The sequence below is a fragment of the Malaclemys terrapin genome, chromosome 1, assembly GCF_027887155.1.
Source record: "Malaclemys terrapin pileata isolate rMalTer1 chromosome 1, rMalTer1.hap1, whole genome shotgun sequence".
Taxonomy (NCBI): domain Eukaryota; kingdom Metazoa; phylum Chordata; order Testudines; family Emydidae; genus Malaclemys; species Malaclemys terrapin.
In genome coordinates, this window is record NC_071505.1 from 83,815,559 (window position 1) to 83,838,348 (window position 22,790).

The 22,790-nt window shown below is 42.5% G+C and overlaps 1 protein-coding gene across 3 annotated transcripts in view; it reads left to right on the forward strand.

The window, feature by feature from the left end:
• Positions 1–20,442, forward strand: part of CFAP54 (cilia and flagella associated protein 54) — a 216,749-nt gene extending 196,307 nt beyond the window's left edge. For 2 of the 3 annotated variants that reach the window (XM_054028552.1, XM_054028538.1), the window contains 5 exons: positions 10,894–11,079; positions 12,064–12,170; positions 13,009–13,177; positions 14,934–15,011; positions 20,127–20,442. In XM_054028552.1, the coding sequence (XP_053884527.1) occupies positions 10,894–11,079; positions 12,064–12,170; positions 13,009–13,177; positions 14,934–15,011; positions 20,127–20,246 (660 nt within the window). In that variant the 3' untranslated portion in view covers positions 20,247–20,442. The remainder of the gene's footprint in view (positions 1–10,893; positions 11,080–12,063; positions 12,171–13,008; positions 13,178–14,933; positions 15,012–20,126) is intronic. The other variant, XM_054028545.1, reaches the window with a different exon arrangement.
• The last annotated feature ends 2,348 nt before the right edge of the window (positions 20,443–22,790 follow it).

Here is a 22,790-nt window from a genome sequence, read left to right on the forward strand (position 1 = left end):
AAAGATGAATTCAGACTAGAACAGGTTCAGAGAAGGGCTACTAGGATGCTCAGAGGAATGGAAAACTTACCTTATGAGAGGAGACTTAAGGAGCGTGGCTTGTTTAGCCTAACCAAAAGAAGACTGAGGAAAGGTATGATTGCTGTCTATAAATACATCAGAAGAATGAATTCCAAGGAGGGAGAGGAGTTATTTAAGTTAAGGGCCAATGTTAGCACAAGAACAAATGTATATAAACTGCCCATCAACGTGTTTTAGGCTTGAAATTAGACAAAGATTTCTAACCAGCATAGGAGTGAAGTTCAGGAACAGCCTCCCAAGGAGACTATTGGGGGAAAAACCTAACTTGTTTCAAGACTGAGCTTGATATGTTTATGGAGGAGATGGTATGATGAGGTTGCCTCTAATGGCATATGGCCCATCTGCGACTGCTATCAGCAATACCTCCATGCTGGCCAGAGATTGGACACTAGATGTGCAGGGCTCTGAGTTACTACAGAGAATTCTTTTCCAGAAAAAAAGGGTCTCTGGCTGCGGGTCTTGCCCACATGCTCAGGGTCTAACTGATCGACATATTTGGGATTGAGAAAGAATTTCCTTCAGGTCAGATTGGCAGAGATCCTGGGGCGGAGGGGGAAGGCTCATCTTCCTCTGCAGCATGGGGCACTGGTCACTTGCTGGTTTGAACTAGAATAAATGGTGAATTCTCTGTAACTTTAAGTCTTTAAATCAAAATTTGAGCACTTCAATAGCTCAGCCAGAGGTATAGGTCTATTTCAGGAGAGGGTGGGTGAGGTTCTGTGGCCTGTGATGTGCAGGAGGTCAGACTAGATAATCACAGTGTTTCCTTCTGTCCTTAAAATCTGTGAACCTCCTCTCATAAAATAGTCCCTCCATGCCCCCAGTCATCCTAGTATCTCTTCTCTGCACCTGACCAAAATTTTACACTGTATTCCACATGAGATCTAACCAGTGTCTTGTACAGTGGCATAAAGACTTCTCTATCTCTTCTGGAAATGCCTCATCTGATATATCCTAGGATTCCATTTGTCTTTTTCAGAGCCTTATAACACTTGTGGCTTATAATCATCCTGTGATGGATCAACATATCTAGGTCTCTCTCCGTCTCTGTCACTTCCAAACGATGAATCTCAGCTTGTAGCAAAAATTCTTATTATTAGACTCTAAGTCCATGACTTTGCACTTTGTAATATTGAATTTCATCCCTTTAAGGTCATCAGGATTTTCCCATATAATATTCTGATCATCTTCTGCATTGATGATTCCTCTCAACTTGGTATCATCAGCAAATTTAGCACACAGTTATATTTATGCCAAGGTCACTAATAAAAAATATTGAATAAAATTGGTCCCAAGACTGATCTTGAGGAACTTCACTAGTAATCTCCCTCTAGTTCAATAGTTCACCTTTCAGCACAACCTGTTGCCTTCTCCACTTTAGCCAGTTCCTTATCCACCTTACAATTCTTGTACTAATCCCCATCTTCTCCAATTTAGCTAGTAATTTCCCATGTAGTAGTGTGTCAGATGTTTTACTTCAGTCCAAGTATATTAGATCTACTGTATTTTCCTTATCTAATAAATCAGTTATTTTCTCAAAGAAGGAAGTCAGGTTAGTCTGGCATAATTTACCTTTGGTAAACCCATGTTGCATTACATCCCCATTACCATTTACCTCCATGAATGTAATTATTCTTTTCTTCACAATTTGCTCTAAAACCTTGCATACTACTGAGGTCAGAGTAACAGGTCTGTAATTGCCCAGATTGCTTCCCCCTCCCCTTTCTTAAATATAGGTACAATGTCAGCTATTGTCCATATGGTATTACCCACAAATAGATAGATTTATTAAATACCCTTGCTACTGGACTAGCAATTTCATGTGCCAGTTCTTTCAGTATTCTGGGATGGAAATGATACAGCCTCCCTCCCCCAATTTGAGCACATTAAGCTCTTTAAATTTTCCTTCCAACTCACGTGTGGTAATTTCCATTTCTATATACTCATTTTCATCAGCCGTGTTGTATTCATGCCTATGTTCCATATTATCATCTTTATTGAAAACTAAGGCAAAGCATTCATTTAGATTTTGGGCTATACCTAGATTATGTATAATCCCCTTCCTATCCACACTGCATAGAGTCCCAACCTCGTCCTTCCTTATTTTCTTTGTATTTCTATAACTAAAAATCCTCTTGTTATTTACTTTCCTTGACATGAGCTAATTCAGCTTGACATTTAGCTATAGTCATTTTATTCCTACATTTTTTTAACCTCCAAAATGTAGCTTTCTTTGCTGATCAATCCCTTCTTACATTCACTGTTGGTCTTCTGCTTACTCCTAATAACCTCTTTGAGGTGGTTACTCATCAAGCTGGGTCTGGAGCCTTTCCCTACAAGTTTTTCCCCTTGTTTGAGATGCAAATTGGAGATTGTTTTTGTATAGTTGGTTAAAAGAAATTCCAAGCCTCAAACCTAAATACAGCTATTGTGACAGACCCAGACCAGTGGGGTACAGGAGTCTGGTAGAAAGCAAATATACTGGCCACTAGATGAACTATTTTCTGTTCCCTGAGTGACCAGAGCAGGGGCTGCCCTAGAGCAATCAGGAACCTGTTAGAACCAATCAAGACACCTGGAACCTAGTAAGAACTTTCTAGAATCAATTATGGCAGACACGCTAATCAGGACACCTGATTTAAAAAGGACCTCCCATCAGTTAGTAGCGGGGTGTACAAGGAGCAGGGAGTGAGAAGACGTGCTGCTGGAGGAGTGAAGAGTTCAAGCATGATCAGGCTTCAGGAGGAAGATCCTGCAGTTAGGATAAAGAAGGTCCTGGGGGAAGGCCATGGGGAAGTAGCGCAGGGAGTTGTAGCTGTCACACAACTGATAGAGGGAACATTGTAGACAGCTGCTATCCACAGGGCCCCGGGCTGGAACCCAGTGTAGAGGGTGGGCCCGGGTTCCCCCATCCCCTCAACTCCTGATAGGACACAGGAGGAGTTGACCTGGTCTTTGAGAAACACCAGAAGGGAAGGTCTAAATTGAAAGGGATCTGGCCTGTCCCCGACCCACTAGGTGGGACACAGAGACTGTGGGGATTGTTCTCTGTTTCCCCATGCTGGCCAGTGATGAGGTTAGCTGAGTGGACGGCAGGTTTGAGCCACTAGCAAAAGTGGCCAAACTGAGGGCTGCTGTGAATCTCTGAGGCAAGCAAATCCACCTATAGGCCAGGACCCACCAAGGCAGAGGAGGAACTTTGTCACACTGGTGTCAGGAGTGGGATTTGGGTGCACTGTGTGGCGGAAGAAGGAGAATGTTTTTAAAATTAAAAAAAAAAGAGGGAGAGGGTTTATTTTCCCCCTCACCACAATGGATGATGTAGTGCGGGCACTGATACAAGCCATGGCTGCCCAGCAGGAGGCTATGCGTGTCCAGGCAGCCGCCCAACAGGAGGCAGTGAGGCTGCAGCAGAAGACCAATCACTTGTTAATGGACCAGATCGCTCAAGACCATGCTATGTTGCAGGAACTGGTAAACCAGGTGAAGGCTCTTACAGAGCTGAACCACAGCCATGATGGGACGCTGGTCATACAGGCCAGCAATTGGCTGCAGAAAATGACACGGGAGGATGACATAGAGGCATACCTCCTGGCCTTTGAGAGGACAGCCATATGGGAGGCTTGGTCCCGAGAACAGCGGTCTGGCATCCTCGCTCCATTCCTGTGTGGGGAGGCCCAGAAGGCCTATTGTGATATGTCTGAAGAGGCTGCAGCAGACTACCTCCAGCTGAAAGCAGAGATCCTGGCCAGATCTGGGGTAACAATTGCAGTGCGGACCCAGCGATATCACCAGTGGAGGTACTAGGACAACAGAACCTGGCAGTCCCAATTATATGACCTCATCCATCTCGCACGAAAGTGGTTATGAACCGAGTCTCAGAGTCCAGAAGAGATACTAGAGATTCTGGTTATTGACCGGTACATGCAAGGACTACCGCCAGATCTTCGCACCTGGGTAAGCCAGAGTGACCCCTCCACCTACGACAAGGTTGTTGCACTGGTAAAGAGGCAAAGGATGGCGAGGGAATTGACCCGAACAGTTAAGGAAGAGGTGCCCCGGGTTAAACTAGTGGCACTGATCCCCAGATCTCAGGCAACTGAGCCCCCAGGAAGGCCCAGGTGGAAAAAGAGAGGGACTGAAGGCCCACCAGAGTCCACCAAAAGTCAAAGCACTGAGGGTGAAGAGGATCGTGATGTTAGACTGCCCAAACCGAGAGACCGGGGAACACCTAGGGCCCCATACAGATGTTACACTTGCGGGGAGTGGGAACACATAGCTGCACAGTGCCCCAATGCTGAGGAGTCTATGCATTGTAACCTAGGCAAGCAGGAAAACCCATGCTCCCTAATTCACATTGTGGGGGTTGCACTAACCCCACACAAATATACCAGGCCATTGAGGTTAAATGGAGTAGAGACCACAGCACTGATAGATTCGGGGAGCACCATCACACTCGTCGCAGGAAAGCTCATGAAACGTAGTCAGTTACTACAGGCAAAACGCACTGGGGTGACATGCATCCATGGGACGGTTAGTTACCACCCCACCATCCCGGTAAAAATTGAAATCCAAGGGAACCCTACAGAGATAGCAGCAGGTGTAGTGCCTAAACTCCCTTACCTGCTGCTCATAGGGAGGGACTTCCCAGGATTTGATGACTTACTCCCAGTAGGGGGGTTGGAGAAAGGGGAGGACCCTGAAGCTAGTGAGGCGTCCACAGTAGACTGTCAACTCCCAATTTTCTCCGAAATTTCCCCAGACATTTTATCCACTCCCAGGTGGGGCAGAAAGACGAAAAAAGGAAAGAAGGGCAGCTAAGGCCTTGGGAACCCGAATACTGACCCAAAGCCAGAGGGTTGCTCTCGTAGGTAGGCAGACCTGGGCAGCTGAAAAGGAGGCTGTCCAGGAGGGAGAAGCACTTGAGACAGACCCCAAACCTAATGCCTCTGAACCGGCAGACGCGATAGAGACCCATCCCTAGAACTCGGGCAGACCAGCCCTGGGAGGTAACATTTTGGACAGGACCAAGCTGAAGATCCAAGGTATGACAACATTAGGAAGGAGGTAACAGAAATAGATGGGGTCCCCATGGAAGGGAAAACCCAGGAACCTGGCCCCTACTTCATTATAAAAAAGGATCTCCTGTACCGGATTGCACCAGTACAAGGACAGAAGGTAGAGCAGCTCCTAGTGCCTCACAAACACCAGAAGGCCGTATTAAGCCTCACGCATAGCCATCTTTTTGGGGGGCATTTAGGGGTAGAGAAGATCCTGGCAAGGGTCCTACAAAGGTTCTTCTGGCCCAGAGTGTATGAAGAAGTGTGGAGATACTGCGCCTCCTGCCCAGAGTGTCAGCTGCACTGTCCCCATCCCACTTAAGGGGACCTTTGGTACTCCTACCCATCATAGAGGTCCCGTTTGAGCGAATAGCCATGGACCTAGTGGCACCCCTAGAGAAGACTACCCGGGGCCATCAATATATACTTGTCATTCTGGACTATGCTACACGGTATCCAGAAGCTGTCCCCTTGCGGAACACAGCCTCGAAAACAATAGCCAAAGAGCTAGTGGGGATCTTTGCCCGAGTGGGGCTACCAAAGGAGATACTGTCGGACCAAGGAACCCCATTTATGTCAAAACTAATGAGGGACCTATGTGACTTACTCCACATACATACCTTGAGGACTTCGGTCTATCATCCACAGACCGATGGGCTGGTAGAAAGATTCAACTGAACCCTGAAGGCTATGATAAGGAAGGTGGTAAGTCGAGACGGGAAGGATTGGGACACTCTACTACCATACCTTATGTTTGCCATCCGGGAGGTGCCTCAGGCCTCAACTGGGTTTTTTCCCTTTGAGCTATTATATGGGTGCCACCCTCGAGGCATCTTGGACATAGCCAAGGAAATTTGGGAGAAGGAGCCCAATGAGGGGAAGAATGTAATTAAGCATGTGTAACAAATGAGGGACCCGATAGCGCGGGTCACACCCATTGTGCGGGAACACCTAGAGAAGGTGCAAGAGGCCCAACGAGCTCAGTATAATTGCCAAGCCAAAGTTCGGCAGTTCCAGCCTGGAGACCGAGTAATGGTGCTGGTATCCACAACAGAGAGTAAACTTTGGGCCCAGTGGCAAGGACCCTACGAAACAGTTGAACCTGTAGGGGAGGTAAATTACAAGGTGCAACAACCAGGACATCGGAAACAAGAGCAAATATATCATATCAACCTTCTGAAACCCTGGTATGCACAAGAGGCATGTGCAGCTGTCCGAAAAGACCTACCCCAGGAAAACAAATCCTCCGAACAGGTGAGGGTGTGTCCCAAATTAACGCCAGACCAGAAGAATGAGATGTCTGAGATGATCTTCTGGAACCAAGATGTGTTCTCAACAAAAAATAATATCTATTTATATAGGGGAGGGATAGCTCAGTGGTTTGAGCATTGGCCTGCTAAACCCAGGGTTGTGAGTTCAGTCCTTGAGGGGGCCACTTAGGGATCTGGGGCAATATCAGTAGTTGGTCCTGCTAGTGAAAGCAGGGGGCTGGACTCAATGACCTTTCAGGGTCCCTTCCAGTTCTAGGAGATAGGTATGTCTCCATATATTATTATTATTATTGACTACCCTAGACTTGACAAAGGGGTACTGGCAGATTCCCCTTGCCAAAGATGCAAAGGAAAAGACTGCGTTCTCTACCCCAGAGGGTCTTTTCCAATATACTGTCCTCCCTTTTGGACTACATGGGGTACCAGCTACCTTCCAGCGCCTCATGGACAAGCTATTATGCCCCCATAATCATAATGCTGCTGCCTACCTAGATGATGTGGTCATTCATACCCCAGACTGGGAAACCCACCGAGAGAAGGTAGAGGCAGTCCTCAATACCTCCAGGCAAGCTGGCCTTACAGCAAACCCTGCTAAGTGTGCCATAGGATTTACAGAGGCCAAATATCTTGGCTACATTGTGGGAAAAGGTCTGGTAAAACCCCAACTGAAAAAGTTAGAGGCCATCCAAAATTGGCCTTGTCCAAGTCACAAGAAACAAGTCCGGGCATTCCTAGGTGTGGTGGGGTATTACCAACAATTTATCCCCCACTTTGTCACAAGGGCAAGCCCTCTGTCAGACCTAGGGAAGGCCCGTGGACCTGATTTGGTGAGATGGTCTGACGCAGCAGAGAGAAAGTTCACAGACCTACGGACTGCCCTCTGCAGTAACCCCATACTGATAACCCCAGATTTCACCAAGGAATTTATTCTGCAGATGGATGCATTGGAAGTAGGGTTGGGGGCCATCCTATTACAGATGGTCGGGGAGGAGGAACACCCAATTCTCTACCTCAGTAGGAAACTCCTTCTGAGGGAACAAAAATATGCAGTGGTGGAGAGAGAGTGCCTCGCTGTAAAATGGGTCATGGAAACATTCTGCTGCTACTACCTGCTTGGGCGCAGATTTGTCCTCGTGACCCACTATGCCCCACTTCAATGGATGCAGCAGAACAAGGAGAAGAACACAAGGGTGACCAGATGGTTCTTATCCCTCCAATCTTTCCAGTTCCATGTGCAACACAGAGCAGGGAGCCATCACGGCAATGTGATGGCTTGTCACGTGTGCACTGTCTGGCATCCCAAGTTGCCCAACCCTTTGGTGTTGAGCATGGGGGAGGGATATGTGACAGACCCAGACCAGTGGGGTACAGGAGTTTGGTAGAAGGCAAATATACTGGCCACTAAATGAACAATTTTCTGTTCCCCATGTGACCAGAGCAGGGGCTGCCCAAGAGCAATCAGGAACCTGCTAGAACCAGTTAAGACAAGCAAGCTAATCAAGACACCTGGAGCCAATTAAGAACTTTCTAGAATCAATTATGGCAGGCAGGCTAATCAGAACACCTGGTTTAAAAAGGACCTCCCATCAGTTAGTAGGAGTGTGTGCAAGGAGCAGGGAGTGAGAAGATGTGCTGCTGGAGGAGTGAAGAGTTCAAGCGTGATCAGGCTTCAGGAGGAAGATCCTGCAGTGAGGATAAAGAAAGTGCTGGGGGAAGGCCATGGGGAAGTAGCCCAGGGAGTTGTAGCTGTCACACAGCTGATAGAGGGAACATTGTAGACAGCTGCTATCCACAGGGCCCGGGGCTGGAACCCGGTGTAGAGGGTGGGCCCGGGTTCCCCCCCTCCATTCCCCCAACTCCTGATCGGACACAGGAGGAGTTGACCTGGTCTTTGAGAAACACCAGAAGGGAAGGTCTAAATTGAAAGGGATCTGGCCTGTCCCCAGCCCACTAGGTGGGACACAGAGACTGTGGGGATTGTTCTCCGTTTCCCCCATGCTAGCCAGTGATGAGGTTAGCTGAGTGGATGGCAGGTTTGAGCCACTAGCAAAAGTGGCCAAACTGAGGGCTGCCGTGAATCTCTGAGGCAAGCAAATCCACCTATAAGCGCAGGACCCACCAAGGCAGAGAAGGAACTTTGTCAAACTACATACTCACATTATATCATTCACAGCAAGCTTCAACAGTTGGAAGTGTAGGGTCTACAATAACGATGCCATATATATCTTGATTTTAGTCTCTGAAGGTTCAATTTAAAGTTAAACATTATTTTCTTCCCATCCCACTCCTCACCTGAACAGGAATAACAATTACCATTTTAACATTGAAATAACAGGTTATTCTTTATGGTTAATTTTACTGTCCATTCTTCAGTGTTTTCATATAAGCCTGCAAAAATTTGTTTTCTTACCCATCTGACTTAAACTGCTTTTATGAAAGTAGCTCTTTAGAGTTGGTGAACTTTCTGTAATGTAAGACGGCATATCATTACCCAGTTCCCAGCAATGAAGAGCAATGCCACTGAATAAACTATAACTATATGGTATGTGACATTTATAACAGCCATCATATATCAAAAATTATTTTACTCAGTCTGCTCTCCTTTTGATATAATTAGTATTACACTGTCCTAGAATAATCAGCTCCAGAAATCACTGTTATGTTCATGACGGGTGCAAGCAGCATAATCATGTGTTAGTTTCACTGTTGTAGACAGCTAACAAGCATAAAATTATTTGATTTTTTTTGTTATCAGCTCAAAGCTTCATTGATTTTTATAACAACATTTTAGAAGATTTAATCATTCAGTAGGTTGTACACATTATTTTAAAAAATTGTTCCTGTAATTTGATACTTAAACCTCAGTGTTTTTTTCACTACAAATAGGTAGATGACTTATTGAAAGGATCGTTATTATATTCAGGATCTCATCACTTATGCATGTCTTTATAACTTTTTTAATCTATTGAAGCTTTTTTCTCCTCTGTTGAACAAAGAATCCAAACAAATTACGTTAAAATTTCAAAAAATGCTCTAATAAAATTAAGAACAGGAGTACTTGTGGCACCTTAGAGACTAACAAATTTATTAGAGCATAAGCTTTCATGGACTACAGCCCACTTCTTCGGATGCATATAGTACTCCTGTTCTTCTTTTTGCGGATACAGACTAACACGGCTGTTACTCTGAAATCTAATAAAATTGTGTACCTTTTTTGAATTTTTCATGCTTACATTTTATATCACTCTGTAACAGTATGTAGGACAGGAAGTATGTAAGACAGTAGTTTGTTGTTTACAGGATTTTGAGAAAGTTGAGTTGATAAATACCAATGTCTGTAGTCCAGCAACCCTCCAGTTTGACAGGCGGAGCTGTGTCATTGTTCTTCTGAAAGGTTCAGTGTGATGTAAACAACAACAGACAATGTTGTACAATTAAAAACAAAATATGCCATACAGTCCTGTGTGGTACATTAAAAATATACACTATAAAAATAAATTTCTATAAATCCTTAATTAAACTGTACAACATAGACTAGATATTGCAAAATCATAAAGATATCAAAAACTAAATCCCTATTCCCAGGCCCATATTAGAATGTTCTTGTAAGTTTGTTGCATCTCCATGTTAACATGTGCATATGTGTATAAAAAAGGTTTAATCAGGCATTGATGGCTCAAAAGTGTCTTAAACTCAGAGCCTTGTATTGTGGATGGTGACGAGTTCATGGACACAGCCAGAGCATCAAGAGATACTGAGGAACCATGTATAGTGTGGGGTACCCCCAGGGACAAAGTCTGCGTTAGTTTGCAAAGAGAACATTGTGGGTATGTCATGGGTGTTTATTGTCTCAGGGTGTTTTTATCCTTTGAATCTGCCTGGCCAAGGACCCACTGACGTTATCAGACCACTTTTTGTGGCTGAGCGATGAAGCCACTACTGTAGTTGTTAACATATATGGAAACGGGTTGAGTATCTCAGCATTGGATTTCCACATGATCAGCATGTCATATAATTTTTAGCAAGAAGGACAAACCATCAGGAGCTTGGAAGTACAGTTTTTAATTACCTATTTCACTTTTAAAAACTCTTCAGTTTATTCATGACAAAAAAATCTCACCGTATGAACTCTTAAAAAAGCTTAACTGAGCGTGACTTCTTTTAAAGCTGCATATTTACTTGAATAACTATATAAAAGTAGTATATTTATACAGCAGTGGATGTTATAATGGGACTAAAAAGACAGTGTAGATTGTAGACAGTGTAGCAGTGGTTTTCAATCTTTTTACATTTGCAGACCCTTACAAAATTTCGAATGATGGTGTGGACCCCTTTGGAAATCTTAAACATAGTCTGGGGACCTCCAGGGGTCCACACACTCCAGGTAGAAAACTACTGGTCTAAAACTAACTGCTAGCCAAGTTCATTTTATATTGGAAAAAAATTATAAATCTTTATTTTGGTTTACATTTGTTTTTCAGATGTCTCTAGAAATTCTTGGAGCCCCACATAAAATGTCCACAGTGAGAATAGCCTCCACAGTTTCTTTTTGCACAGACACAGACATTCAGCTAGACAACAAGGCAACGATTGCTCCAAACAAGGAACTTTGCATTCAGTGGTACATTCCATCTCTGGAGAAGTCAACAAAAGATATGGAGACTATGGTATAATTACAAAATGAAAGAGTTGGATTGGAGCTTTTTATTAAAAATAACAAAGTGCATTTAAGTGCAGTACCTGAAACTTGTATAAATCATATATACATACAGTGCATGATGCCATACGCCTGAAATTGCCTGTGTATGCAACAAAAATATTCATCTATTGCTAAGAAATAGATTATCAACTACAAAAGCAAATTAATTCAATTAGGACTAAGGTTGACCTAATTCAGGGGTTCTCAAACTGAGGGTCGGGACCCCTCAGGGGGTCACAAGGTTATTACATAGGGGGTCGCGAGCTGTCAACCTCCACCCCAAATCCCGCTTTGCCTCCAGCATTTATAATGGTGTTCAATATATAAAAAAGTTTTTTTAATTTATAAGGGGGGGTCACACTCAGAGGTTTGCTAAGGGGTCACCAGTAAAAAAGTTTGAGAGCCACTGACCTAACTCATCTTGTTGTTATTACTCCATAGACTGGGTGATTGTGCTTGCTATATGGACCATAATACTTCGATATAATAAAATGACTGACACACACCGGGGCAGGGAAGAAGCTTCAATAGTATCATGTCCCCTAATCCACATTGAATAGAAGCCCTCTGTTCAGTCTGCATGAGGTGAAGGCTTCGTGGGTTTTGGAATATGTGGTTGAATGGGGTCAGGAAGTGGGGGTGCATTCAGGGTGGTCATGCCCTGTGACATAATCTTTCAGACCCACAGAAATTATTTACGTAGTGGTAAAATCTACAATAGTCTGGATGCTGTACAAATAAATATATAGAAAGAAACAACTCCTGCCCCCAAAGAGTTGACAATCTAAGGTCCTAATTCTGCAAACACTTTTTCCATAGGGGCTTAACTTTATTCACACGAATAGTTCCACTGAAGTCAACAGAGATATTAGTTCGTATATTGTTATTGAAATACTTTATGTCTGAAATACTAGTACTGGCTTATACCTTACATATTCCCATTTCTTTACAGGTTTTGCTGCTTTATGCTTACAATACAAAGTATGTCAAGATTGTCAGCATCAAGACTTTCAATTCAGCCAATATGTTTTCTGGTCACTTGTGGATTCCACTGACTAGGTAATTAATCACAGACCTTGTTATATTATTACATGCTATATTATGTGTGTAATATCTACTGTATGCATAATTTGTGTCTTGATCAAATGATGACTGCTCAGAAATATCATTTAGTATTTGAAGGCTATAAATACTAAGGACATAGATCAGTTGTGTAGTGTGCTACAAGGGGGAATAGGTAGGAGTAATGAGAGAAAATTAGGTAAAATAAATTTTAAGCTGAATATCAGTAAACTTTGAGATATATCAGAGTGTGGATAGACTCCCAAGGAAAGTAATAGAAGCAGTATTGTTTGAGCAATGAAGAATTGGACTAAAGGAAGCACTGGAGAGCATTGTGAAGGAAATAGTTTCGTAGATAAAAGGTATCCCTGCCCGTCAACATTCAGGAACTTCCTAATTTTGTTATATAAACTATAGCAATATTTTATGTATTATTTCAAATCCAACCCAGATCATCAAATTGTTAATCTTAACTGGTGTGTTTTGGCATACAAAACACACAACATAGCAACAAAGGCAACAGAATGACAATGGCACAAAGGAGAAATATTATTTTTGAAGTATGTTTCCTCTTACCATTTCTGTTGTGGTTCTTTTAAATCACAAAGTGCCTAATACTGCATTCCTTCACATCTCATATTTCCTTTGTCTTCAGTGAAAGTTTGGTTTGTGCAAAACTGCAGGATCAGGCTTGAAATGAAAGAAGCCATCACAGTAAAACTGTGTGAGAAACAACTCATGTCAATTTGTTTATGTATGGAAATAAAAGTACCATCAAAGCATTGCCAAATGTATAGCTGCATTTTGTAACAGATACAACATTATTCTTTTTTAGAATTATTTCCTTACATGAGAAATTGTCTAATGTGAAACAGCAAATCGAAATTTTGGTGCAGTCATCTACAAGTTTTCCTTTACAAGAACAAAGTGAAAGACAGAAACGAGAGCCTTCAACAAAGTCCAAAATTAATCTCGCAAAGGTTCAACTTGATGAAAAAATAGAAGTAAGTGAGGATAAATTATGCTCAGGATTCTAAATACATTTGATAGTCTGATGTCTTAGATGTTTATTTTTGAGGAAATGGGAAAGTTGGACGAAAAGACAAACACTGAGACCTCCCTCAACTACTTCAATGAAAGTTGAAACATTTTCACCCACTTCACCTAATCTTTAACTTTGTAACTTTTTTCCTTTCTTGTCAGGTGTGCCTGGCACTTTAAAAACATAAAATATGCTCAGCTTCCCTGAAAATAAAGGCCACATTCTCAGATGTCTAAATATGATTGTAAGCACCTAACTTTTTTAGTGATCCGTATTTGAAAATGTTGGCCATGGTATTATACTAATATGAAGATCAATACAAAAGCTCTTTTGACAAAATAACTTATACATCTTCAGTGCAGAATGGGCAGTGATTGGATTCTAAAAAGAGAACCTTCCAATAACTCTGAGTAGGGCTAAAACTGGCAAGGAATTTCTTTTCATCTTCTCTATACCACCATGCTCTCTCTTTTTATTAGCAAGGCTGAATATGTCTCTGTGACAGAAATAAATAAATAAATAAATACAAAAGAGGCAATTTCAGAATTTCCATGTGGTCTCTTTGAGATAATGTCAATGGAATAGAATATTGCTGCAGCATAACTGCTGCTTGATAAATGCCGAGGAAAAGTAGGCGTTTATTTTCAAAGTGGGAGACATTTATCATGTGACAGTGTTCTCTTTATATCTATTATATGAAATGATTAATGATGTAGATGCTGTCATTTTGCTTGATGGGTGCTGTGAAGCAGTGACAATTGCTCACTGTGCCGTTATTGAAAAGCTGTATTCTGACTGGCTTGGAGAACAAATGATGTTTCAGCCAATCACAGAATACAGTGTTTTTAGAAGGTAGACAGAACTGTCCTTTAGTGACTGTTTCTGATTAGCTGAAGGTTTTTGTTCAAACTTTCATTAGTAAATAAGTCAGCGATCTGAAAACCACAGTCTGGAATGCTAATTGGTTGTGGTATTTCTTTTGTATGTTACATGTACACAAATATCTTTTTGCCTATCTGCTTAACTCTGTCTTCAATAAATGTGTGGCAGAAGTACACTTATTGGGGGCTCATTCCTAGAGCTGTCCCGTCCATAGGATGGACAGGGGAAACCGCCCTGGGCCCTGCGCTTTGTGGGGCCCCGTGCTTTGGGACGCGGGGTCCTGGGTGGCCTGGGGGGTTAGCAGAGGGCCTGGCGCCAGCAGCAACGAGCAATCTGGCCCCAGCCTGCCCTGTTCCTCTCCGCCTTGCCGGCTCCCGGTGTCGCTTGGGGGAGGGGGTGGAAGCCGGAAAGAGGAAGCCGGTGGGGACTTGGGGGAAGGGGTGGAATGGGGGTGGTGAGGGAAGTGGGGGGGTGTTGTCCCGGGCCCCGCACTCCCCTTGGGATGGCCCTACTCATTCCTGAAGTCAATTGGTGTTTTGCCTGAGTAAGGACTGCAGGATTGGGCCCTTGAGTTGCTCTAGAAAAGACCAGCATGAATTTATTGTGGATACTATAAGTCTGGTACTTTATACATTTAAGGATGTCTGAGCATCATACTTCTCTGCAGTATTAAAAAATGGAACATAAACATTCCCACACTTGGAATTCTGTCAAAACAACAAATAACCCCATAATTGTGAGGCATTGAAAAAGAATTTTTAAAAATCCTATCTAATAGTTCTGAGCAGAAAACGTAAAATACAGCATTGATTTTTTTCCTATTTTGTTATCATTAGGAAATGCTTAAACAATGTTTGTCTGAAGTAAAAGCTTTGCTGTGTGTTGTTCCAGATCTGTCCTCTCCATTAACTGAGGTATGATATTCTGATTTTAAAAAAACCCTCTTTTTCTTCATGGATAAAATTCTTTGCTCAAACTAAAATAGAGATGATATCAATTAGTGTCTTTCTTTCTTTCCTATGTTCCTGGTTTTAATAGAGATTTGTACAATCAAAAGAGCATTCATGTACACAATTGTTACCTGCTCAATTTAGGGCACCCCGCCTATACCCTACCCAGGGCTCAAGGCATGACTCAATCAATTTAGGCACCCCCACCCTTTCCTTCCCAGGGCTCAGGGTGTAAGGTACCTATCCTTACCCACAGGGCTCAGGAAGAAACCTGGTCAATTTAAGTACCCGCTCCTACTCACGGGGCTCACGGCTCTACGGGTCTGCAGAACCTTTTCCCAGTGAAAGAGCCTTAAACAGCTGTGCTCTAAACACCTGTTTATTAGCAACACACACAGAATATGTATACCAAGCAAATCTCTTATGCTTACCATTCCCGATATACAGACAGATTTCACCCAATGGCCATTGAGGACCCACTAATCTGGGGATTCCCAGCAATGCCTCTGCACGTCACGGTCATATAGAGGGGTCAGAGTTCTGGGAGCTTGATGTTTAACTGCAGTCCGGAAATGGCACCAAAAGCATTGTTTTTCATTTACATTATATAGGTAAAAACTAGCTACCTCCAAGAATTTCTATTCTTGCAACCCACCCCTAATTCTCTTGTAGTCAGTGTGGTGCAAGAGAAAGACCGTCAATACCAATCCCAGCCTAGCCATCCAGACAGAGATTGGAAATGCTTAGACTTATTTGGATGCGAGACATATTCATCAGCCATGCTCCAATTTTGAATTTTGTACTACGAGCTCTGATGGCTAAATACAGTGACAGTAGCACCTCAGAGTTATGAACACCCCAGGAGTGGTCATTCATAATTCTGACATGTTCGTAACTCTGAACAAAACATTATAGTTGTTCTTTCAAAAGTTTACAACTGAACATTGACTTAATACAGCTTTGAAACTTTACTATGCAGAAGAAAAATGCTGCTTTCCCTTTGTTTTTTTAGTCGTTTACGTTTAACACAGTACTGTACTGTATTTCCCCCTTTTTTTTTTTTGGTCTCTGCTGCTGCCTGATTGTGTTCCAAATGAGGTGGGTGGTTGACTGGTCAGTTCATAACTCTGGTATTCGTAACTCTGAGATTCTACTGTACTTAAATTATTCCAAGTTGGAGGAACTCTGTTGTGACCTTCCGGAGGCTAAGAAAGAGCAATTTCAGACTTAAATATCTAAGAGATGCTTCCTAGCACATACAAACCTACAAGCGGCATTAGACTGCAGATACCGCCGCCTGCTCCGTCGCAACTGGTGTGGTCATGAGGCATTCTTCATGGCTCCACCTCTCAGGCTTTCTTAAGGAGATACAAACCTCTGTGGAAGACTTACCTTTGAGAGCCAAAAAGTATTCAGTACACACAGATGATTCCCTGCACTCCCTTAAAGACTCCCAAACTACTCTCCAGTCTTTCAGCATCTACATACCAGTGCCAAAAAAATGCCTGGGGAAGTATCATTTCCTCCCCATGATCCTGATTACTGCAGTATACTCCTCAACGGCACTTTTGTGACATCCAGCACTGAAAACAAAGACCTCCCTCCAAACGTAGACAGCACTCCTCGGTGGGCTACCTCTCACGCACACCCACCGAAGCAACAATTTTGAAGGTGTGGTCGAGGCCCTGAGAAGTCTCCCCCTCTTCCAGTCATTTCCACCTTCTTTAACATCCCACCAGTTTGGCGACCGACTAGCTCTGTTTTTCCTACCATGGAGACTAATCATGTTGGACAAGTGGGTTCTAAAGATAGTCAAGGAAGGATACTCCATCCCCTTCCTATCCTGCCCTGCCACCTCCCCACCCTCGTCCCTCTTCAGGGACCCCTCTCAGAGACTCCACAATAGACAGCCCCTACTGCAATTAGAGCACATTCCACATGTCCACTATCCACCTCGATAGCTTTTCTCAATGATGTCCCCATTGCTGACATTTGCAAAGCTGCTACATGGGGATCAACAGACACTTTTGCCCGTCACTATGCTATTATGCATGATGCCACAGCGGACACTCTCCTAGGACATGCTGTCTTATCATCAGCAGTAAATGTCGCTCTGAAACCCCAGCCTTCCAATTAGGGGCACTGCTTTCTTGTCACCTATAAGTGGAGCACCTGTAGTGACATCACTCTAAGAAGAAGAGAAGATTACTCACCCTGTGCAGTAACTGAGGTTCTTTGAGATATGTGTCCCTATGGGTGCTCCAGTACCTACTCCTCCTGCCCTCTGCTTTGGAGCCGAAAACACAAGTTCTGTGGCAGAGAAGGAACTGGCAGCGGTCAGACTGCACAGCACTATATATAGGTCCCGCTCACAGCGCAAGAGTGGGATGTGCACATGTGCAGTCCGATGGGCACTGCTGATGAAGATCTCCAATCCCAGGAGCAGGGTGTGCTGCCGCACCTACAAGTGGAGAACCCACAGTTATTGCACAGGCTAAGTAACCTTTTCTTCAATCAGCATCAAAACTTTCCAGTATGAGGCACTATTACTCAACTTTCTCAACTACCTTAAGATGGCCATGAAAGTGCTGCAGTGACTGCAGCTGGGTGTTCAAGTAAGAATCCCTAAGGTAAGCTTCAAAGTCCATCCTAACCAGTGACCCCTCCATTAATCCCCAAATACCTTTACCCTACAGCTGCCCACAGCATAATGATGAATACACAAGGCATCCCCCTCATCCACCCTTTATAAATAATTAAACCGTGGATCTCTCACCCCTTCCCAATCAAATTATCTCCTCCTCCTCATTACTAAATACAGTACTCCCTGGTACTCATAGAGCAGTCCTGCCTATCGGAGTGAGATTGTCCAAAGGACTGACTCTTATGGATCCTGGCCCAACCAATAATGGGGAAAAGGTCCATGGTATCTTGCAGTTCCATCTTGGCTGATCAACATTCACCAGCACAAATGAAGAGCTCCTCAAAACCCTTTTGTACATATCACCTTCCCCCTTCCCACCAACCCAAATATCCCCTTTGAGAAATAAATCTTCCTCCTCCCAAAGGATCCTATCCCGCCACATTACTCAGTTCATGGCCCATATCTAAATGCAATTATTTCTGCAGAAATCAGACTTCCAACAATCCCGTCCAAACATCTTCCCTGGAAGTAGAAGCTGGGCCAGGTGAATAGGAAGAGATGCCATTCCAGCTTCCTCACAGTCCTGGTGGGCTGTATCAGTGGGGCCTGTTTTAAAATTCTTCTGAACTTCTCATTGTGGAGAATCTGGCTGTAGGTACGAAGCAGGTCCAGCCAAGTTCCCTCATAGCAAACAATGGCATTAACCTTTTAATTTGATGTAGTTTTATGCCAAAAACAAACTCCTATGTTTCCTCAGGCAAAACAATTGACTTTTCTCACCAACATGTTGAATAGAGGCTTCAGGCCAAATCCTCTCACGTAAAACTTCCATGGGAGATTTGGTTAAGGAAGGATTTAGGGCCTGATCCTGCAAAGGGCTGAATATCTTCAAATCTCACTGAAGCCAAGGGAAGTTAAGAATGCTCAGTACCTTCCTCTTTAAAGTTTATTTCAGAGCAATATTTCCAACACTTTCCGTAAATTTTATAAAACATCTTTGGTTAGACTGTGCACATAACAGACGACCCTTTGTTGGAGTCGGGGGAAGCTCAGTGAGAGATTGTGCATCAGGAGGTATAATCCCTCACCCATGTTTTCCAGCCTGCAGGAGGAGTTCACGCACAACATCCTTTAGGATGATGTAGCACACTCCCCTTTTGGTGATCACCGAGCCCCACCCCTACCTGTCCCCTGAAGCCAGGATGTGTTGCTAAAACACTTCTTGCCTTACTTTGAGCACAGGGACTGCAGTTGTTCTTGCCTTTGTATGGGGTATGTAAGCAGAAGAGGCTTCTTGTGCACCCTCGCCTCACAGCAGGACCAGGGAGAACCTAGTCCATTAAAGAAACCTTTTACAGTTGTTGTTTCTTTTCACCTCCTTTTTGTCTTTTCCTGAGCTAATTGAATGAAATCAGTTTAAAATTTTGCGTAAAGTCTTTTAAAATTATCTTTCTTGTCCTGTCACACTTAGCAGCCCATTGTATTTTCCTGTCTTTTTTTTCTTTTGTTGAAGTATCTGCACGTACTTTTGCTTCATCATTGAATTAACTGGTTAATTAGAACAAAAGGCCATTTTCATTCATTTTAGAGTATACAGTATTAGTGTTTAGGTTTTGAGAATAGAAGATGAATCATCTGTTTAAAAATAATATACTCAGTACAGTCAGGTGCCCCAGTGAAATTTTAAAAAATAATGCTAGGAAAAGTCCATTTTACATTTCAAAAGTGATTTCTAAATAAAATCCTTTTTGGCTGAATGCAGTTAAACAATAACTTTAAAACTGATCTAGTTCATATAGACCAGGTGGTCTCACATTAATTGGTGGCAGGGCTAGGGGGACTGGCATCACCTTCTTACAAGATCTACTGAGATTAAATTGGAACGGTAATATAACCTGGGGCACTCTTTCTTTCCCTTTAGAGCAGTGATGGGTAACCTGCAGCTCTCTGGTTGCCCACCACTGCTTTAGAGCTCTCTCATTGTGTGTGTGTGGGGGGGGAGGGGGTGATTGATAATAATTGTAGCTAGTGGGATTCCCTGGCACCATGGCTCCATTGGAGCCACACTACTGGGTGGTGGGCGGAAGGAATCAGGGTTCAAGAGCAGAACAAAAACATGAATGGGGCAGATGGTCCTGGTGCCCTGGCATCCAGTGGATATATCAAAGTCCCCAGGTTTGAGGGGCACAGAACGATAAAAGAGAAACTCTGTGAAGGGATCTTGCTGAGGTTTCCTCCCCCTTAACCCGTTTCCATGGGGGTTTATGTAAGAAGAAGTCATTTTGGGCTCAAACTTATTTATGTGCATATTTGCAATTTATTCTTCCATTGTGGTTGGGAAACCTGTTTTTTGACAATTTAAGAGGTCTCAGTTTATTCCTACTGTGATATTAAAGAGCTGTTTACTTAAGAAATATTGTTTTTATCTTTGCCAGGTCCCATTTGATGTTACTTTGCAGTCAATAAAAAATTTGGAGAAAATGTTTGATCCTGCTAATGGATGTATGATAGCTGGAGGAAGCCTTTTCAACTGGGTTGTATCTCTGCTCCCTTGAATTTTCTTTCTGTAGTAACTTAATCAAATACTGAATTTCACAGTTTTAAAGGTCAAATTGTGTTCCTACTTAAGCCAGTGGGAATTTTGCCATTGATTTTAATGGGACCAAGATCTGGCCCCTATTGATTTGTGTAGTTTTTAGTTACATTTTGGAAAATGTCACTTTTTATGTTTTATTAAATAAGTGAACTTTCCTTCTTCCTTATGTTTCTTAAATGAAATAATGTCTTTTTCAGGAATTAATGTTCTTATAGGAACTTTTTGTAGTAAAAAGATTTAAAATGTAAGCTATTCAGTCCTAAATAAGTGAGTCTGTATTTTGCTGGGGTTTCTCCTTTTCAAAAACCTCATGTTGATTAAAAAATGTGACTAGGCCAAAAAGACTGTTTGCCCTTGAGATATTGCAGGCCTTGTAGCCTCCTAATATTCAAATATAAACTATGGATTTTTTCATAAAGCATGTATTATATGCTAAACTTTACCCTACCAGCACACATTTCACTGCTTTTGCAGTTGGTCACAGGTGCTTCTATTGGTGCTTCTATTGATGAGCTTCATTGAGAAACAACTACCTAAATCCACTGCACTGGATTCCTTTCACAATTTCACTGCTTTTAAATTACAATTTCAGACTCCTCTGCCTTTGTTAAAGGAAGAAAAACTCTTACATACTGCTGACGGTGAAACTGATTTGTTAGAAAGTATTTAGATATCTTCATATAATTCTGAAGAGAGAATCTGTAAAGAGGCAAATTTAAAAGCTACAAAAGTATAGTACAAAGGTATTGTATCTTTCATACAATATTCTAAAATGTTTAACAAAATAACATTGAAAATATGTATACATGCTAAGTATTATTATTGTTTGAAAATTTGGACAAACATTAACTAAAGTATCATAAAAACATATGATACTCTGAGGAAGGAAGTGTTGTTATCCCAACTTTACAAACGGGGAAATAGACACAGAAGAATGAAGTTGCTTGACCAAGACCACATAATAAGTCACTGTGAGATCCAAGATTAGAATTTGGGAGTTTCTGGTCCCTAGCCATTGCTCAACTTATACGACCATTTTGCCTCAAAACCATTGTTAACTACAATAATTCAGGCAACAAGCAATACAACTAACAGAAAGGATCAGGGGGAAGTGTGGGGGAATTAGCTGAGTTGTACCTGGTGATTAGAGTTTGAGACTGGGAGTCAGAAATCCTGGGTTCCATTCTACCTTCTGTGTGTGACTGATGAACTTCAAAAAGATCTCACAAAACTAAGTGATTGGGCAACAAAATGGCAAATGAAATTTAATGTGGATAAATGTAAAGTAATGCTCATTGGAAAAAATAACCCCAACTATACATACAATATGATGGGGGCTAATTTAGCTACAACAAGTCAGGAAAAAAATCTTGAAGTCATCGTGGATAGTTCTCTGAAGATGTCCACGCAGTGTGCAGAGGCGGTCAAAAAAGCAAACAGGATGTTAGGGATCATTAAAAGGGGGATAGAGAATAAGACTGAGAATATATTATTGCCCTTATATAAATCGATGGTACGCCCACATCTCGAATACTGCGTACAGATGTGGTCTCCTCATCTCAAAAAAGATATACTGGCACTAGAAAGGGTCCAGAAAAGGGCAACTAAAATAATTAGGGGTTTGGAATGGGTCCCATATGAGGAGAGATTAAAGAGGCTAGGACTCTTCATCTTGGAAAAGAGGAGACCAAGGGGGGATATGATAGAGGTATATAAAATCATGAGTGATGTGGAGAAAGTGGATAAGGAAAAGTTATTTACTTATTCCCTTAATACAAGAACTAGGGATCACAAAATGAAATTAATAGGCAGCAGGTTTAAAACAAATACAAGGAAGTTCTTCTTCACGCAGCGCACAGTCAACTTGTGGAACTTGAAGAGGTTGTGAAGGCTAGGACTATAACAGCGTTTAAAAGAGAACGGGATAAATTCATGGTGGTTAAGTCCATTAATGGCTATTAGCCAGGATGGGTAAGGAATGGTGTCCCTAGCCTCTGTTTGTCAGAGGATGGAGGTGGATGGCAGGAGAGAGATCACTTGATCATTGCCTGTTAGGTCCACTCCCTCTGGGCCACCTGGCATTGGCCACTGTCGGTAGACAGGATACTGGGCTAGATGGACCTTTGGTCTGACCTGGTACGGCCATTCTTATGTTCTTATGTGTGTGGGGGGTGTTTATTTTTACATTATTCAGATGTTTTCGATGTTGTTTTTCCTATAACACTATGGATAAGAGGAGTACTACTAGGATTATCACATCAGAGGAACCAAGAAAGTGAAACTTGAGTAACTAATTAGGGAATGTATTTTTAGTGAGATTGTTTAAAACTCTCTTATAACTCATATTTAACTCAAACGGAGAAAAGATTGACAACCACTACCCCTTCAATTAAAGGCTGAGAATGCTCCGTCTACAGCTCCAGCATCCTCCATGAAGACCCGCAACTCTTACCGGGAAGATGAAAAATTTACATTCCTCATATTTCTTTTATAAAAGAAGTAG